The sequence below is a fragment of the Lepisosteus oculatus genome, chromosome 1 (genome assembly GCF_040954835.1).
Source record: "Lepisosteus oculatus isolate fLepOcu1 chromosome 1, fLepOcu1.hap2, whole genome shotgun sequence".
In the NCBI taxonomy this organism is placed as follows: domain Eukaryota; kingdom Metazoa; phylum Chordata; class Actinopteri; order Semionotiformes; family Lepisosteidae; genus Lepisosteus; species Lepisosteus oculatus.
In genome coordinates, this window is record NC_090696.1 from 28,116,658 (window position 1) to 28,134,925 (window position 18,268).

The 18,268-nt window shown below is 39.3% G+C and overlaps 2 protein-coding genes across 5 annotated transcripts in view; one reads left to right on the plus strand and one right to left on the minus strand.

Annotated features, from left to right (window-relative positions):
* Positions 1-6,682: 6,682 nt before the first annotated feature.
* Positions 6,683-17,706, minus strand: znf330 (zinc finger protein 330). Of its 3 annotated transcripts, none has more exons than XM_015344618.2 (10): positions 17,630-17,706; positions 14,900-15,059; positions 14,614-14,633; positions 14,075-14,145; positions 13,557-13,636; positions 12,572-12,698; positions 10,447-10,551; positions 9,627-9,673; positions 9,382-9,499; positions 6,683-7,143 (listed from the first exon to the last, which is right to left on the minus strand). In XM_015344618.2, exons 2-10 carry the CDS (start codon positions 15,017-15,019, stop codon positions 6,866-6,868), a joined length of 966 nt encoding a protein of 321 aa, XP_015200104.1. In that variant the 5' UTR covers positions 15,020-15,059; positions 17,630-17,706; the 3' UTR covers positions 6,683-6,865. The 3 variants fall into 3 exon arrangements, with proteins under 3 accessions (XP_015200104.1, XP_015200105.1, XP_006629568.1); XM_015344619.2 differs by lacking the exon at positions 17,630-17,706 and adding an exon at positions 15,922-16,249; XM_006629505.3 differs by lacking the exon at positions 17,630-17,706 and adding an exon at positions 15,905-16,246.
* The window catches only part of rnf150a (ring finger protein 150a), a 76,326-nt gene continuing 75,090 nt past the window's right edge, over positions 17,033-18,268 (plus strand). For both annotated transcript variants that reach the window (XM_006629506.3, XM_015344617.2), the window contains exon 1: positions 17,033-17,939. In XM_006629506.3, the coding sequence (XP_006629569.2) occupies positions 17,486-17,939 (454 nt within the window). In that variant the 5' untranslated portion in view covers positions 17,033-17,485. The remainder of the gene's footprint in view (positions 17,940-18,268) is intronic.

Consider the following 18,268-nt stretch of genomic DNA (forward strand, 5'->3'; position numbering starts at 1 on the left):
GTGCACATTTCTAACAGACACAGACACACAAATAAAGTGCTCTCCTCTTTTGTGCTTTTATGGAAATGGAGATGGTTTCTTTCCTGCCAAAATATGAGCGAATAGTTTTTTGACCACCCCCCAGTGTAATTTACAGCTGCCAGTATGAGCAGAACAGTAGCTCCTACTAAATATTAGCAGATGTCTGTGGAGATAGGGTATCGCCAAGCTTCTTACAAGACATGATATGTGCTGTCCTTATGTTACTTGCAACCTGAACTGCACTCCTTGATGGTGTTTTTCATCTACCAACCAGTACAGGAATCTGTTAGAACTGATACAGTAGCCTCCTAGCTGACTGCTGTTGTCCTCTGAGATGCACCACAGGAATTAACACTGTGTAGCCTGATCCCTGCACCTGTCAGAAGGAAAACCAAGTTGCTGCTCTAGGTGGTGTTGGACAATGAGAACGTGGCGATCTTCCCTCTGGATCAGAATTCCAAACCAGTGTCCTAGTACAGTGTAAGGTGCCAGAGGGTAAAGCAAGGGGACTGGATCCTATGCGGTGCTGAGCTAACGATGATAGAAAGGGAAATTATGTGGAGAGCGGAAGCCGAGTTGTGTTGCCAAAAGTCGTGGTCAGGAGGATGCATAGGTCTAGAAGCCAGGTTTTCTCAGACGAAGAGGTTTTAACGAAGCGAGGAGGTGCAGATGAGGAGCCCTTACATAGTGGGTGGTCGGGAGGTGTGGTGCAGGACTAGGGACGTGGTTGGATAATTAGGATGTGCGATGGAGTCTGTGGGAAGAGGCAGGGGCTTGTCTGATTAGTGGAGGCCATGACAACGGTGACCTGAACCACTATGCTGTTGGAGGTGCTCTCCTTGAGATGGGAGAGGTCCCGACTGCTGGGTCATTACAGATCTCAGGGCACTGCTGGAATGAAGAGGCGTATGAACCCTTGTATCCTGGCTGATTTCCACTCTGGTCTTTAAACTAGCTGGCCTTCCCAAAGATCCCTGTGAACCCAACTGGTGAAGCAGTTTCTCACTTCTTCAACTCTTTTTCTGTGTAGTGAGCCTGCCGGCATCGGCAGGACATGATCTAGGTGGGGTTGCACTTCAGTGGTGGATGAAGTGGGCCCCCTCCTTTATGTAAAGAACTTTGGGATCCTTTGGGTATGACGTGCAATTAATTCTGCAAATACACATTAATAAATGTGTGCACCAGCAATCATAATATAATAATATAAAATAAAATTATGTCTGTATAGCGGTGACAGAGTGGCACAGAGGTTAGGATTGCTGCCTCGCAGTGCTGGGCTCATTTTTGGATCTGGGGTGCCATCTGCATGCAGTTTGTGTTAGTGTGGGTTTCCTCCATGTTTTTCTTCCACAGTACAAAGGTGGTAGATTAATTGGCTTTGGTGAAATTGGCCCTGGTGTGAATGTGTGCATGTCTGGGTCTGTGTTTGTCTGTTTGTGCCCAGCAGTGGATTACTAGGATCCCTAGCAGGAAGTATCCTGCTTTGTACCTATTGCTTGTCAGGATAGTCTATGGTTCCTCTTGACCATATACTGGATAAAGCATTTAGATAACGGATTGGTGTTTTTATAGAGCAGAACACTGAACATTTCTAGTCTCCTTCTATTGTACTATCCATGGGAGCCACTGGACACACAGTGAGCAGGTCATTCTCAGTTCCCTGAGTTGGACTTGCTGAAATATTTTCTTAGGATAATGTATTTAAATGAAATAACTGGACCTGTATGTAAAGGTGAGTACAGAAATTAGGAAAGGTATTATTCTGATTCAGCTTTGTATCTTTTAGTTTTACCTTGTTTTGAGCTGAAGCCACTGTCAATCTGCTTGCTGAGCTTTGGACTTAATGTGACATAATGTACATAGTTGCAGTTTTAGAACTTAGAGGTGAAATGACAACATCCATTATACACAAAGTTCAGTCTGCATTTTGCAAGAAGAAGTTATGAAAGAAATGAAAAAATGTAAGGTTCCACACCTTTATGGTTTTCTTTCCTGCTATTAGACATATTTTCAGTTAAGGAAATGTTAGAATGATTTAATTGGAGTAAGGATTAGTTCCAAAAAAAGAAGATCTAATAAAAATTTAGTGACTTTGAAAACATTCAAGAAAAAACATGGGCCTCCAAAATAATGCAGGAAGCTATTTTAAGAAATAAAAGCAATGGCACTGCTTGGAATATTTTAAGAATGTATTCCAAATAACCAAAAGTTCAAGTAACCAAGTTTTTTTAAGCACACTCTACTGATGTCTAAACAAGATTGTCATTGTTACCAGGCGCAATAAAAATATTGAAACAGTCCTGATATATAATGAATAAAAATCAGGTGTGGTACATAACATTTTGGACTTAATTTTTCTCACATTTCTGTACTCATTATTGGTTAAAACAACTTCTATTTTTTTGATGATTGATTAAATGCACCCTAATTTTAGTTTGATAATCACTAATAATGTGAAAAAAGATGGACTATTTGTAGAAAAACTTGTAGGCAGATCGGGTGGAAAAATACAGTTCAATTTTAATGGAAGAAAATAATAAACTACGGAACAACTTGACTGTCAGCACACACAACACTAAAGGTAGATAACGATACAATTAAAGTTCCATAATTTGTTTTTTCATTAAGTGGGTTGCATGCAAAGTCAGTTCTTGAAAAGTCCCAATGTCAAACCATCACAGCTTTTAATGACTTAATTAACATAATTATTTCGATGGTTTCAACAGTTTACTTGTCAAAGCTTCACATGATTTATAGATACAGCACCACAAATTAAGCTTGCCTATTAGGTTAAAAGCTACAAAAGACCTTAAAAGCACAGCAGGCAAGTCCAACCTGTCCAATAATTAGATAATACTTATAATTTATATATTTATTTATATTAGATTGAGGTGCAATCTTCAAATTTTAACTGAGACTTCTTCATCTTCCAGGAGCTGAGTTTGAGACCTATGTTTTAATCAATAACACAGCTCCCACAAACCAACCATCCTGAAACAGCTAACTTTTGGCCAGATCCCGTAACAGCAGCAATCGTACATGTAATGCACATAACATAAATTATTTATAAAACATACATATATACTATCACAGACCTATGTGCTGTTTGATATTTTGACAAAGGTGTTGATACCTAATAACATCTACCAAGAACTAGATAATCAAAAAAATGAGCACATCGAGAAGTTGATGTCAGTAAAAACTGAAGGTGCACACGTCATGGCCGGTCAGCAAACAGGATTAATGGCAAATTGCTAAATAGACCTAGACTTCCCTTGATACATAAACTATCATTGTATTGTCCACCAGCAGGTGATTTGTACCAAGGTAATGGGGTCAGATCATGTAATGACAACTGTCATTAGAGCTGTCAATGCAATTCTTTGATTCTTCAATGATTGTTTTGGAACTGTTTGTTTGCGTTGGAACTAAGTAAAAAAAAACGTAACTCTACCTTCCCCATAACAAGGCAGTAGCTACTATTATACACTGTCTGCCAGGGTGCATGGGTTAACATCAATTGTGGGGAGCCAAGTTCAGAGACTGGCTAGGACAGCTCCGAGACACTACCTTCGCTATAGGAATTACACTTGCCTGTCCAAGGTGACATCCTGCAGGTCTCTCCCAGTGCTGGTGCTTCACCGATGGTGGTCTGTTGTCATGGGCGTGTGTGGAGAATGAATTCACGTAGGATTCATTTTCAAAAAATACCATAGAAGGTTGTTCTAGGCGTTTTCTCAGGATGGCACAGGACACAAGTACTGCGGGTGGTCGTCGGTAACTAATTGCACTGCACACACAGACACAAAAACAAACACACACACAATCATACCAGGGCCAATGTTCCCAGAAACTAATTAACCTACCAGTAGGAGCCCAGGGCACCTGGGAGGAAGCCACATATGAACACACACAGACCATTCAAACTCCATGCAGATAACACCCCAGGAATTAAACCCAGGGCCCCAGTGCTGCAAGCCAAGAATGTAACCACTGTGCCACCATGCTGCCTGAGAAAGAGGATTACAGTGTGCAAATTAACACATTGGATAATTAAGCTCCATGGGACAACCCTGATGAAAACAATTTGCAAGACCTACAGATCTGCCCACGAACAATACTGTACATAATGAAAAAGGCTATCATGCTTTAAATATACCTTCCATCCTGTCATCGTGGATGTGATGAAACCTACAAAGTGTGCTCCTTCTGCCTATTCAAAGGCATTAAAACTGACAATAAACCTGTATTCTACTGGAACAAAAATTTGACTATATCAGTCAATTCCAACTTCACGTGTCACTTGTTCTAATTCAGTATAGCAACTGATAACCAATGTAAGTCCAAATTACCGATGTTTAACTGTTGTACAGGGCTTCAGGCATGTAGCTACTTCTTGAGTGTGGTGATCTGTCTCAATTCTCAAAGGCAACTGACTTAACCAAGAGTGGGAAGAGACTCACCTTGACTTCACATTTATTTAGGTATGGTGTGACTACTCATTGTGACTACTATTCTGAATACCAAAATCAAATTGGTTATAGGTAATCTAGTATTAGGTTGTTGGAATGTGCCATGTTATAGTGTTATGTTAATGGGATGCTCATAGGTTTACTTTTTTGTTCTGACCTCTGGAACCAATTAAATGGGAACTGAAGTCCCAATTTCTCAGGCAGGTTATTAAATCTCGGTAACAAAATAAATGAATGGTATGGGAAAATTGTACAAATTTAGATTTAAGCAAAAAAACATGGACTGTGTGATCTCCATTTTGTCGCAAACGACCGGTCTCACCACAGGCGAGAGTGAGAGTTCGCGCAAATTGCAATGTGAAATGGGCCCTTCTGTTCACTGGTCACTGTAAGTCTAATATAATGTAATGTACGATCTAATTAATACAGGCTGTGCAGCAGACATTGTACCGCAGAAGTGTTCCAATGTGATCTGCATGCAGTTAACAAGCAAGTAGTATATGTCAGCAAGATCTCAAAGTTAAGAGCGATATTTCTATTGGATTAAAAGAGATGTATTCACAAACCTGCTTGTTTAAAATGTAATAAGGCGGCTTCACATCACCGAAAGTTTTTCCGCATTCTAAACCGCAGAATATGGAGCAGTGCCTTCTGATTGAGCAGTCAATTACAAGGGAAGGTGTATCTAATAAAGTGGCCACTCAGTATACCATTGCAATGTTGTAAGGATTAGATCTTACCATGTCTTAAATAATTACAGCCAATGTTTTTAAGTGAACTATTAAGACTCAGGAAAATTCAGAAGGACCTGTTCAAAACCTCATGAGACTTTCACAAACACATGAAGATGTTCTGGAAGTGCAGTCCATATGTATTTGGACAGTGACACAATGTACTGAAGCACATTGGATTTGAAATAAAACAATGCCTATAAGGTTAAAGTGCAGAATGTCAGCTTTAATTCGAGGGTATTTACGACGATATTGGGTGAACCATATAGGAATCACAGCCCTTTTTATACATAGTCCCCCCATTTCATGGGACAAAAAGTAATTGGATACATTAACATAATCTTAAATAAAATTTGGCATGTTTGTAAATCCTTTGCAATTCATGACTGCCTGAAGTCTGTGACCCATAGACATCACCAAGTACCTTTCCTGGTGATGCTCTGCCAGGCCTGTAATTCAGCCATCTTCAGTTCCTGCTTGTTTCAGGGGCTTTTTGCTTTCAGTCTTCAGTAAGTGAAATGCATGCTCAATGGGATTCGGGTCGGGTGATTGACTTGGCCAGTCAAAAACATTCCACTTTTTGGCCCTGAAAAACTCCATAGTTGCTTTAGCAGTATGTTTGGGGTCATTCTCCTTCTGCAAGGTGAAGTGCCATCCAATGAATTGGACGGCATCTGGTTAGATCTGAGCAGATAAGATACTTCTGTACACTTCAGAATTCATCCTGCCGCTGGTGTCTGCAGTCACATCATCAGTAAAGACAAGTGAGCCAGTTCCACTGGCAGACATACATGCCCAAGCCATGACACTACCTTCACCATGTTTCACAGGTGAGGTGGTATGTTTTGGATCATGAGCAGTTCAATTTTTTCATCATACTTTTCTCTTTCCATCACTCTGGTACAGAGCCTTTGTCTTATCTGTCCATAAGCCTTTGTTCCAGAACTCTAGAGGCTTTTTAATGTACTTTTTAGCAAACTGTAACCTGGCCTTTCTTACCAGTGGTTTGCATCTTGTGGTGAACACTCTGAGATAGGGCTGGGCGATACATCGAAAATTCATCGATATCAACGTTAAGAATCTCTTACCGACCTTATTTTGCTTATGCTGGTATGTTCGGTAAAAGCTTTCCCCACTGTGTGGTTTCATGAGCAGTCCCCTTAAAAAAACTACAGCACAGAAACCACCTGGGTGACGCACAGCCACCGCTATATGCCAACGAACCCATTAAAAAGCAAATTGAGTGGAGAACCCCTCCCAATGGGATCGTTTTAATAAACCATTAAGTCAAGGCCTTGGTTCAATGTCTCATTAGAAACAGGACATCTCGTATCAACAATGTCCCAGTCACCATACTAGGGAACATCTAGGATTACGCTAACCATACTCAGGCTGTTAACATTTTATATTACTTTATGTAATTTACCTGTACGGAAACAACAACAAAAAATAAAATAATTACTACAACTTATAGTTTATTAAGTTTTTAAAAGAAACAACAGTACTATTTGTACAGTTTTTTAGCAAAGATGTAAAGATTTTGTGGAAAAACGTACTGCATAATCCAAAGACTGCACACTACTACTCAAACAAATTTAACATGGTACTCATCAAAGCACTCAATGAAAACTACTTTTTTCTTCAGTCCTGGGATTCCTCATAGTGGGCATACCCACTGGCATAGGTCCTTCCAAGGTTGAGGTCAGAGAAGGGTTCAGATACCTCAGTATCAGACTCCTTGTCCTCCTCATCCTCCTCTTCGTCCTCCTCATCATCATCGTAGTCATCTCCATCCTCCTCTTCATAATCGTTGTCTCCTCCAAGGCCCCCTCCTCCGGAGGCCAGGTTTTTCCAGTAGGCGTCATACCCGGAGGCTCCGTCTTCCGCTCCACTCTGACGGCCGAACTTCAAAGAGCGTGCTGGATTGGAAAGAAAGAGGCAGAGGTGCAGTTTAGAGAGACCCCGGCGAGGCACTAATGGCCAGAAGGCTGCCAGAAAAAAAGAGGCTGAATAAAATTACATTTTTCACTGCCACAAGCAAAATGACATACGTGCTGTGAGGAACAGGGGCATAGCCATGGGATACTGGATCACGAGCTGCACACAACACCTGCCTCATTTGTTTGCCATTCCTTTTCATATAGGACACGCATGAAGGCTTGGCAGTCAATTACACTCAACTCTCTGACTGATGGAGCCTTTCGCAAAAGGAGTGTCCATGTGTCCTCTGGTCCTAACTCTGCTTCTATTGTTTCACTCTGGTTACAGGGTACAATGTTTAAAGATGAAGCCAATATAATCTGGTGGGATGATGGATAAGAGATGACGCCTCACATTTCTTGGGTCCCGATTTCAAAACATTCCTGGAGTTTGGGGAGTTTGTTTTTCCCCATGTTTGAGTATGTTTTCTCCAGGTGCTCCGTTTCCCTCCCACATTCTAATGACATGCCATCTTAGTTTTTTTAGCTTCTCTAATCTGTCCGCAACAGATCCCATCAAAGATTTAATCTTGCCTTGTGCCCTGTACTTCAGGAACAGGCTCCGGGCTGCCACAACCCTTACCAAGGACAGGCAGCTTGCAGTTGCCAGATGCAACTGGAATGATGTGATAGTTTCTGCTGACAGGTTCTAATGTTAATTCCATATATAAAATACTGTGTTTTAACAAGCACTCTTTATAGAGCAAGAGCCACCTGATGCTCTTCCACATAATGCAGGAATTGTCATCCATACCCTCAACAGGAACAAAAGAACTTTTTTTGCTCACACCAAATTACTAAAAATCTGGTAAAACAGGAAAAGCAAGGTGGCGGTGCTTTCTATGAGCAGTTTGTTATTTGTGGTAGGGCTCACTTCAGCAATATTGTGAGAACCAAACTGGGATTATGCCAATTACAGCAAACAGGTTGATCATTACAAAGTGACATGTTTTGCATGATATTTTCCCGTGTTAAAAGTCAAAACAATATTGTTTTGCGAAAAGTTATGTTTTGCGAAACACACCAAGATCTTTATTTCTTGTTGAAACAAGAATTACTTTGTTACAATGCAATATTTGTTTTGTCTGAGTCAGTCAGCCCCTTAACTATTAGAATTTGATTCTCTCGCACATCCTGTGCAAAACTAACACATTATGGTAGCAAATTGCAGCTATTCTTTTCACTCTGATCTATGCAGTACTATGTTTAATCAAGATTAAGCACAGGAAGAGACACTGCCGTTTGTATAAGACCAAATTCATAATTAATTTATTAATAACATGCTGTCTGTCACATTTCCTGCCATAGGTACCATTCCAAATCAAGAGCATACCACGTTAAGAAGAACCTAATCTATAGCAGCATAAAAAAAGGTTTGCGGAAGGTCTTAATGAATGGGTACACAATAATGCAACCACAACACAACAAAAATACCTAATATTGTGGTTTTCTGGTATCCGTTAATAAAAATGAACAATTTATTAAATTTATATAACCAAACCAGGGTACATTTTCTGAATTGGTAATGCTAAAAAATGTAGTAGGGCTGCTACTGAGTGACTACAGGTCAGTATCTCCCCCAAAATGCCTGAGTCCCCAGTCAGGACACTGACTTAGCCCTTAATCACTACTCTGTCACTGCCCCTAAATCCTCAAAATGTGATAATCTCTTCTGTACATTAAACGTATGGTAGGAGCAGAACTCTAGTCCTGAACCATACCCCTGTCTATAACCCTAGGGTTAAAGGCATCCTCCTTAGCAGCATGTTAATTGTTATTAGTTATTAATGGATACCTAAACAGTGTTACCAACCTAAAAGCTTTATGTGTTCCAGAAGCAAAATCCACTTTTTAAAAATGGGTACTAATTATAACATTGTTTTTTCATTTACGTAGTCACAAATGATTACTTTGCTGAAGCACTAAGATCATATAGCGATAATATAACGAAGGTATATGAAAACGCATACTGTAACAGATCACCCTAAAACCTTTTTTTCCCCAAACATAAAAACATTTTTAAATAATTTTTTACAAATATTACAGAGGACAATCACTATACTGGACAGTTACGCATGTGACTTTTAATTCCCATTTTAGATCACATAAGTAGCGCCTTCTTTCTTTTGTAAGAAAAATAAACATGCTTCACAAGGAAGCAGATGAAAGTACACTTACTGGACATGCTGAGATCTTTGGTTTCCTGTGTTTCATGGCCACACTTTGGGCAGGGTGGAGCTTTGCCTTTCTCTTGCTTAAAAACTTTACTGCGAGCATGATCATCACAGTAGCAAGCCTGTAGAGGAAAATATTGCAAGGTCTGAAAAGCATGTGCAAGGCCAAGAGAGCTGTAATACAGTACACCATGTTAAAAAGTGTTTTGGCAGAAAATACATTTGTCAAAAGAAATGTATTATTCATACCTTGCAACGAAGGCAAGAGTGTTGCCCTAAACGATTGCAGGAAATGCCTGGAACAGAAGCAAATGCAAGATTAATATACTGAGCCCTAGCCAAACATTCCTGGTACAGTGGTGAGAATAAATGAAACACTTGTTTTTTATGACATTTTGTTTATGCCAAATAGGACTTTGCACTTTGCAATGTTATGATGAGTAGGATATAACATTAAGATTTAAAGAAAGACTCACTCCAAGACATTTGTGCTCCTACTTCAGCAGGGGTATAAAGAATTCTGCCAGACACTGCCTGTCACAACTTTCCACTGAAATACACATAATTGTAGAACTGCAATGTTCCAGGAATACAGGAACAGTTGCTTTTGTATATGAATCAAGTGGTTGGTTTTTCCTCCTTATGTCTTGAAGTCACCTGCTCATCCTTGGTTTCTTCATTAAACTGTGTACTTGATTTAACCAGAGACTATAACTAGTAATTAGTGTCCCAAGAGTCTGGCACACCTACTGTGCAGTTTAATGTGCCCAGACTGTCACAAACATTTATGTTTGCGGCTAAGGAACACAGTACAACTCCTCCGGATAACACCGCTTAATCTTTCATCACATTTAATGTAGGACCTGTAAGGAATGCAAATCACTGCGGTTGCTACACCCACATTTTGGCATGAGAATGAAGGCTTTCCTTTCCAAGAGAAAGAAAGTTAGTTATACATTACCTATTAAAGATTTTATGCCCTGGCAATTAAACTGCAGCCTAACTAATGGTGCCAATAGGAGATTCCTAAGGTTAATCTGAATATTAAACATTAAATTAAATCACCCACACTTAAATGTTTCTGCCTCCAGCACTTGACAGCTGGCCTGGTGTTCAAACTGATCGTCTTCGCACAGGAAATTCTGACAGAAGGAGCATCGGAATATCCTTCCTCCTGTGGGGAATAGAAATGGTGAATAATAATGGCACTCTTACACAGGAAAATAAGCAACAAGGGCTTTCAAAGTCGTACTACATATTTATACATTTCATGCAATTCAATATAGTAAGTGTACACAATATGCGCATTAAGATCAATTTCACTCTGAATCCTACAGTATCAATTTTAAAGACAGCGGTGATATGCTGTTCTTCTCTCTTCTCTATCAGGATGGAAATTCTAGTCTACCACTCTCTTTCATTTCTATCCATGAGTTTCCACCAGAAAGTGTCAAGACCCCTTCTTTACTCTACAATTGGTCCAATGGCTCTCCAATCTCCTCTGGTGCTTTTGTATTCCTGCGCATGACTGGATTCCTCTCCTTTTGCTCGTGTGCCAGTACTTCCTGAATCTCGAACTGGCTCTCGGGCAGCTTCACCTGGCTGTACTGACAACACCCCAGACTCGCCTTTGCTTTGTTCTCTTCATCTTTATCCTCCTCCTACTATACGACCTTTCCACATGCCTTCTATCCTCCTTCATCACAAATCTTTTTAATCTGATTCCCTTTTTTCCTGCTCCCAACACATCTTCCTGGTAATGCTCCATTTCCTTCCAAACAACTGTTTAAAAAGCCCATTCTTTCCTCATTGTGCTGTCTTTCTGCTTCAGATCTATCAAGACACTCACTTGTATCTCTGCTTCTGTCATCTATCCTCTTTTGGAATCTTGGAATTTGCTCTTGAAATTCACCTTTCTTTTCCCTGGGAAGCCAGTTCTTTAGCTGGCCCACCAATAATTCTAGGTCTTGATTTTCACCAGCCTGTATACTTTCTTCTCTCTTCCTATATACCCTCTGATCCTTTTCACCATTCTGCATCAACTCCAGTTGTGCTTTCCTTTGTCTCCCTTCCAGTCAGAGACAAACTCATTGACATAAACTCCACTGGCAGAAGTGCACTGTCCCACTGCTTCCTTATACCAAACCTCATCTGTTTGTACTACACAAATCAGATCACGTGCTCCTTTCTGTACCATACTGTATGCTGTGTATTACTACTGTTACAATTTGTATATATGTATACGGTTGTCACTTATTACTTTTAAAATGAGATTCTTGCTATGTAAATATTTGTTCTGCACAATGTTAGCTAAACAGTTTTTCATGACACTATTAAACATCACCAATTAAAGCAATATTCTTACTTTGGATAGATAATTAACTTTTATAGGCAAAACAATAAGATACCCAAAAGCAATAAAAAGATTTTAGTCATGTCCCTCATTTGGCAAGGCTAAGAGTTTAAGAATGTATGTTACCATCAAATACAGACAAAGGAAACAAATACTTGTCTAAAGAAAAGCGACAAACGAATACCTTTTGATTCTCAGTTATATATTTGTAACGGCACACATTCCTTTTGAGGTGGAATTAAAACATTTTGGTGTTTAAATATATACGCACACCAGTAACACAGGTTTCCCTCACTGAACGTGGGAACTGTGCTCCTGGAAATGCTTGCACTTGATAAATGCTGGAGTACAAGAGAAATCGGGGGTTAAGTTCCCATGTTAATCTCATCCACAGCTAATATAACTCATAGTTTTCTTTGTAAATTTACAAATGCAATAACGTGAACTACAAATTCATATTTGTTATGAATTAATATTCTGAATGTAATATTAATATGTTAAAAAACATTTTACCTTGAATCCATTTTTTTCCAGAAATAGCAAAAAAATTAACAGAAGAGAGCACTGAAATGATGCATTGATGCACATGATGCACCCAGCTGCAGTGAAGGCCTACTGCAGCTGGGTGGAAAGGTGCTGCTGAACAAGGGAGAGAGGAAATTCACAACAACACATAGTGAATTTTCAAAAGCTTCCGGAGGCGGATTAGAGTGGGAGCAAGAGATTCCTGCAGTTGGGAGGGACAGGTACTCAATCCATAAATGAGCAAATTCCACAGTTGGCGAAGGAAACTGTAGCTTGATTTATTCGGTCTAAAAAATGAATGGATGTTGTCAATTACCATGCTCCCAAACTCCTCTTTCACATTCAATGCAGTCTGCATCAGAAAGCGGGCAGATGCAGGCGTGTGTGCTCAGACACTTCTTCCCATGGCAAACCCACGCCTCACAGAAGTCACAGATTGCCCCCTAGTGGTGATAAGTATATATATTAACCTTTTACCTATAATCCAAATCATACTTAAAACAGTATGCACAACACAAAAAACAAAAGCAGTTTTTTTAAATGGATACTAGTTACAACTGTTTTTTCATTTAAGTCATCACAAATGATTACTTGGCTGAAGCACTAAGATCATATAGCGATAATATAATGAAGGTATATTTAAATGCATACTGTAACAGATCACCCTAAAACCTTTTTATCACTTTCTATTGTACGAGATCGTCTCGTCTTAAAATACTGTGATTATTCCTGATTACCCAAGACTACCCAAATGCATACTGACCTGGCACAACGTAAGAAAATACATCCATTGGCAATGGAAAGATCATGAACTTTCACGGGCACTTTTACTGCCCCTATATCCAGTAATTTCAATTTCACTAGAGTTGTTCACAGACCTCTTATCTCAGTGAGTGGGTCCCACAAGACAATTATCCCTTTCGTTCATAGGAATTAGCCAGATTAAACATTAACATTAACAATAAAAGCTACAGCATACACAGGGAAGAAAATATGACTTATAACTAGACACTGCTTTACTCCCTCTCAACCACAATAACTTTTGTAAGAACATAATCCTAGAAGAACCAGGGCCAGAGGTCAATGCTGTGTTCATCGTATAGTGAGTGGCACATTTCCTGTACTGATTTCCCTAATATCTTTATCAATGTTTCTTTGAACAATTTTAAAAAGCAATTATTTGACTTACACGCTGCTGAATAAAAAATAACTACCATCTGATTAACATCCAATCGTCATCACTACCACATTACAAAATGCAGAAGTTTGGTAATTTATTCATATTAAGTCTAGAATCTTACCACCATTGCCAGACCAGTGCTGTGTATCCCTGGATGTTTAATCACACAGTCGGATGACTTCATCATACATTTAGTCTTTCCTATTAAAGACAAACATCAAGTGACCACAAAGAATTAGACAAATGTGCATTACTGAGGAAAAAGCATCTGAAACCATTGCTAAAGTTTGTGTTGTTTCATTCAGTGAGTTTTGAGACACCGAATATAAATTACAACGTACCACCTGCAACCTTAAGATAAGTATTTTTTATCTTTATACCAAAAAAGAAATTTAAAACTACAATGGACTCTCACACTACCAGTTATTTAAAATTTGATGCCCCCCATCAGAAAAAGCAAGTGTAAATATTTAAAGGGGATAAATCTTTATCAAGCTTCTACAGTAGGTCAGGAGATTTAAAAATGGCACATAGTCACCCAAGTCTATTCTTTTCTTTCTGTAAATGTCTTTCAAATTGACTTTTAAATCTTATAGTTCTCCGACATGTAATACCATTTTATTTGTGAAAAGAACTTACCACACTGGGCACACATTGGCAACTTCTGCACCGAACTACAAAAGTAGCAAAAGGCTCTGTTTTTCTGTCGTCTGATCATATCAATGAAAAAGAAAAGGAGATTTAAATCATTTCAATCTTTCAATACAATTGGCCTGTATATATTAATTTTACTAGATACCAAGCCTTGAGGATACGAACTAAGAAAAAATACTGTGGTGTAAGCCTGCTCCAATAGTTTAAGCTCACATTAACCAATTCTGAAAATACATTATAATGATAATCAAACAAGGAAACCCCCAGTGTCCTCACATTTTTTAGATTAATTACCATCTTTATACTGTCTGTATGGGCCATTGCACATACTAAATAAAAATGCATAGAAAACAATTTAGGCCTGACTGAGATCAGCAATTATTTTGCTGTTATAACAGTATGATATATTATCTCATAAACCATTGATTTAACGAAAATGTCATAATGGTTTTTACTGTGAGGGAAGGTTAATTTTTAATATTATGTGGAATTGACTGCACTAAAACATGTAAACCATTACTTACCTTTGACACTTGTCACATTCCTGCAAAATAAAATTGAAGTACTAAGAAAAATGTTTTAACAAAATTAGATATCCCATTACAGTAACCTATATACTACATTGTCACTCTCCCTTTAAATAACATTTATATGGAGCAGTTAATATTCAGTGACAAAATAAATGTATGTGTAACAAACACTTCAGTCATGAAAATACTACCTATAAAACAACATAGGTCAGATTCTTAGTTCAGAATAAATGTTTTAATAAGACTTTAATATATAGAACAGCATGAAAGTGAGACACACCATAGAAGAGTTGCAGGGCTGTTTGGCCACATCAACATGTTCCCTGTTGGCGCGACTCTGCTTTTCTCGTTCCCTACGGTTTTCAGCCTTCTTACGAGCCCCTGTCTTCTTCTTCGGCATTTTCCAGCCCAGATCAGAACACAAAACCGTTTAATTATCCCTGTTTTGAAAAATGCAATTCCATAAGTGGGCAGAACTTAGTTTAAACACACAAAAAACATTTACCATCTATGGAGTTACAGAAATGTGTACAATGATCAGTTCACTAGAAGTTTTGCAAAACGATTTGCCACAAACAACAACCACATCTATTTAAACAACCTCAGAGTAAGCGACACAAAGTCCAGAAATGGGCAGAATTGGTATGTTAATTTTTTTTAATTAAATTTTATTACGAGAAGACTCTGTTGCCACTCGGCTACTACATAAAGCAGAACGTCTGCGGCATTGTTAGAGTGAACATGAAAAATATTTAATTTCATACCAAACAACTGATCCAACTGTATGTGATATTATGGTATTACTGTTAAAACGACTAAACTTTCTTTGTAATCCTCTACAGTACGTTTGTTTAGAAAACCTAAACTAACTGTCTCAGAAGTGTAATCCTCCCTGTACTTCTTCTTGGCAAATTTTCAAACTAAATACCAACAAAACTGATTCGATTGTTCATTTTTGGTTAAATAATAATAATGGTGAAAGTATTCTACACCGGAGAACAGCCCCAAACGACACTGGCGAGAATAATTACAATGGTAGCAGATTAATGATTTTCCCTTTTAATTGTACTTACATTTTCTTTGCATTAACCACCATTATCTTAAAAAACGCCTAAATTAAACTCCAGTGAATTATAGGATTTCGGGCGTGGAGCTCGGTGTAGACCCACCAAATACTTTTCAACCAAATAGATTATATACATATTCCTTTATATTGAGCACTACTACATGAAAGATAAAAGGGGTAAAAGAAAACACATCATACATGAAGCACATATAAAAATACCTTAAACCTGCTCTTACAGCTTCTGCTCTTCTTGGGGAAGTGGCACTAAAAGGAAATTGCGTCGTGACCAGGAGGCTGATCAGTCCGATCTGCTAACTCGACACGCTTAACATTAGTTCCTACGGCGGCGAGCACAATCACATCTCGACCGGGCTGTAGAGGGTTACTTCACTGTACTTCACCGAGTGAGCCTTTTTACAAAAAACTAAAACGTATTCTCACATTTCCCTTGCAGTGTTTCTGGTTTATATAAAAGATAAGTATAAACGCAATCTGAAGACACAAGTGCAATCATTAGCTTATGAGTCACTGCAGATACTTAGTCAAGAACATACTTCCATAAAATACAGAGTTGAAAAAAGTTATAATGTTTAGTTTTCATTAATCTTTTTAACATTTTCTTAGCAAAACTACAACTATTTTAGTTACGCGCATGCAGGTGGCGCCAGAGAAGGCTCTTTTCACTGGAGTGAGATTGTTTGAAAAAAGACAAAAGACGCCATCTTGTGGTGACGTATGGCAGCTAAAATAAAGTCAATTTGTGTATACTGTTTCTAGAAAGTTAAATAAATTGTCTTGCGCCAGAACGGAAACGCCGCTTCATTTGATAAGTCTAGCGTGTGCAATGGCCATGTACATTAGCGCCTGTATCCTCTTCAACTGACACCCATGATCTCAAGAGTGGGGGCAAACGTTTAAAATACATAAAGCACAGCATATAACACTGTGAAGTAGCATCCACGCAAGTAATAAATAATTTATCAGTAATGCCAGTTTCACACAATCTCTAAATTAATTAACAGTAACTTGTCCCGCGGTGCATAACCAATGCCAGTTACGGTCCTGTGTACGTGGCTGTAACGTAGCCTGTAGCGTAAATTCTCCATGGTGATGTTTATGTCGTTTCAGTAAACACAAAACATAACTTGATGTACCTATCCTAGCACTGTTCCCTTAGAAATACGTTTTTAATGAACCCCTTACATGACCTGAAGTATGACTGTCGTCCTTAACGAGAACAGTTCATAAAATTAAAATGTAACGCATGGCCAACAAATTGTCTTTTAATTTGTTTTCATCTAACTTTAATTTAAACCACAGTGAACATTCATTCTCGTACAGTTCATCTATCAGCTGCACGCTGGGGCTGCCAATCAGTTTAACCTCCTCCCAACGGTGACTCCCCCCACTCGATACGGTCCTCCTTTCGCTCCACTTGATGGCGCTCCTTTGTTAGCCTTTCTCGCTTTCTATAGCCTTTTCCAATTCACAGAGCAGAACGGGCCAGGCACATTGACAGCAGCAACGACATCATAAAAGCGCCTCCTGCACCCGCCAACCCAGAAACAACATCTCCTTTAACAGCGTAGGTTTACATTTTCTTCGTAGGGGAGACTTGGGATCGCTAAAAGCGTACGAGAGACTCTGCGGGGAGGCGTCGCTGCAGAAGCAAGCAGCTTTTAGCCAGGAATTATCGGGGAAAAAATCACAGAGCGACAACAAAAAACAAATCCGTGGCTGAGTGGCGGCGGGAGGCAGAGGAGCTCGGCAGAGGGGAACATTGGAGACCTCCGAATTAATATGGCAATGTCCCTCATCCAAGCCTGCCGCAGTCTGGCTCTCTCAACATGGCTGCTCTCCTTTTGTTTTGTGCATTTGCTTTGCCTGGACTTTACGGTGGCGGAAAAGGAGGAATGGTACACCGCTTTCGTAAACATCACCTACCTGGATCCCGCGACTTCGGAGATCAAAACGGAGAAAACCGAGTGCGGTCGCTACGGCGAGCACTCTTTAAAACAGGATGCCAAGGGGGTGGTGGTGATGCCCTCGTCTTTGCACGACAGGCAGGCTTGCGACCCCAACACCAAATTCACTGTCCCCCCAAACGCCAACACCTGGATAGCTCTAATAACTAGAGGTAACTGCACTTTCAAGGAAAAAATTCGTCACGCTGCAAACCAAAACGCGTCTGCCGTGGTCATATTTAACGTGGGCTCCGGCAATGCCAACGAAACGATCACAATGCCCCATCCTGGTAAGTACTGGGTATCTCCTTATCTAGGTGTTAAATTGGCGTTTTTTTTGGTATAGGAGTAAAACTTAAACCTGGAGCCACAGACAGCACTATTAACGCAACAAGCAACATCACCTGTTGTTCGTTTTAAGATCTCAGGAACGACAAGTCTCCACTTCGAGTAGTACTCATGATTAAAATTAATCTTTCTTCAAGGCAGTTTAATGTAGTTTGTTTTCAAGAAAGATATCTTTCTACTACTGGGGTCTTAGCTCTATGAAAAAATAACGGATGCAAGAAGTTGTCCACTAAAGACTTTATTTTCGTACAAGGTAGTACTACTAGTTTCA

Excerpts from the sequence above, each read along its gene's own strand:
- znf330 (XM_015344618.2), bottom strand. The coding sequence starts at position 15,019 with ATGCCGAAGAAGAAGACAGGGGCTCGTAAGAAGGCTGAAAACCGTAGG. Across the intron at positions 14,146-14,613 it reads GAATGTGACAAGTGTCAAAG|ACGACAGAAAAACAGAGCCT; the intron begins GTAAGTAATGGT and ends TGATATGATCAG. Across the intron at positions 7,144-9,381 it reads CAAAGATCTCAGCATGTCCA|CACGCTCTTTGAAGTTCGGC; the intron begins GTAAGTGTACTT and ends TTTCCAATCCAG.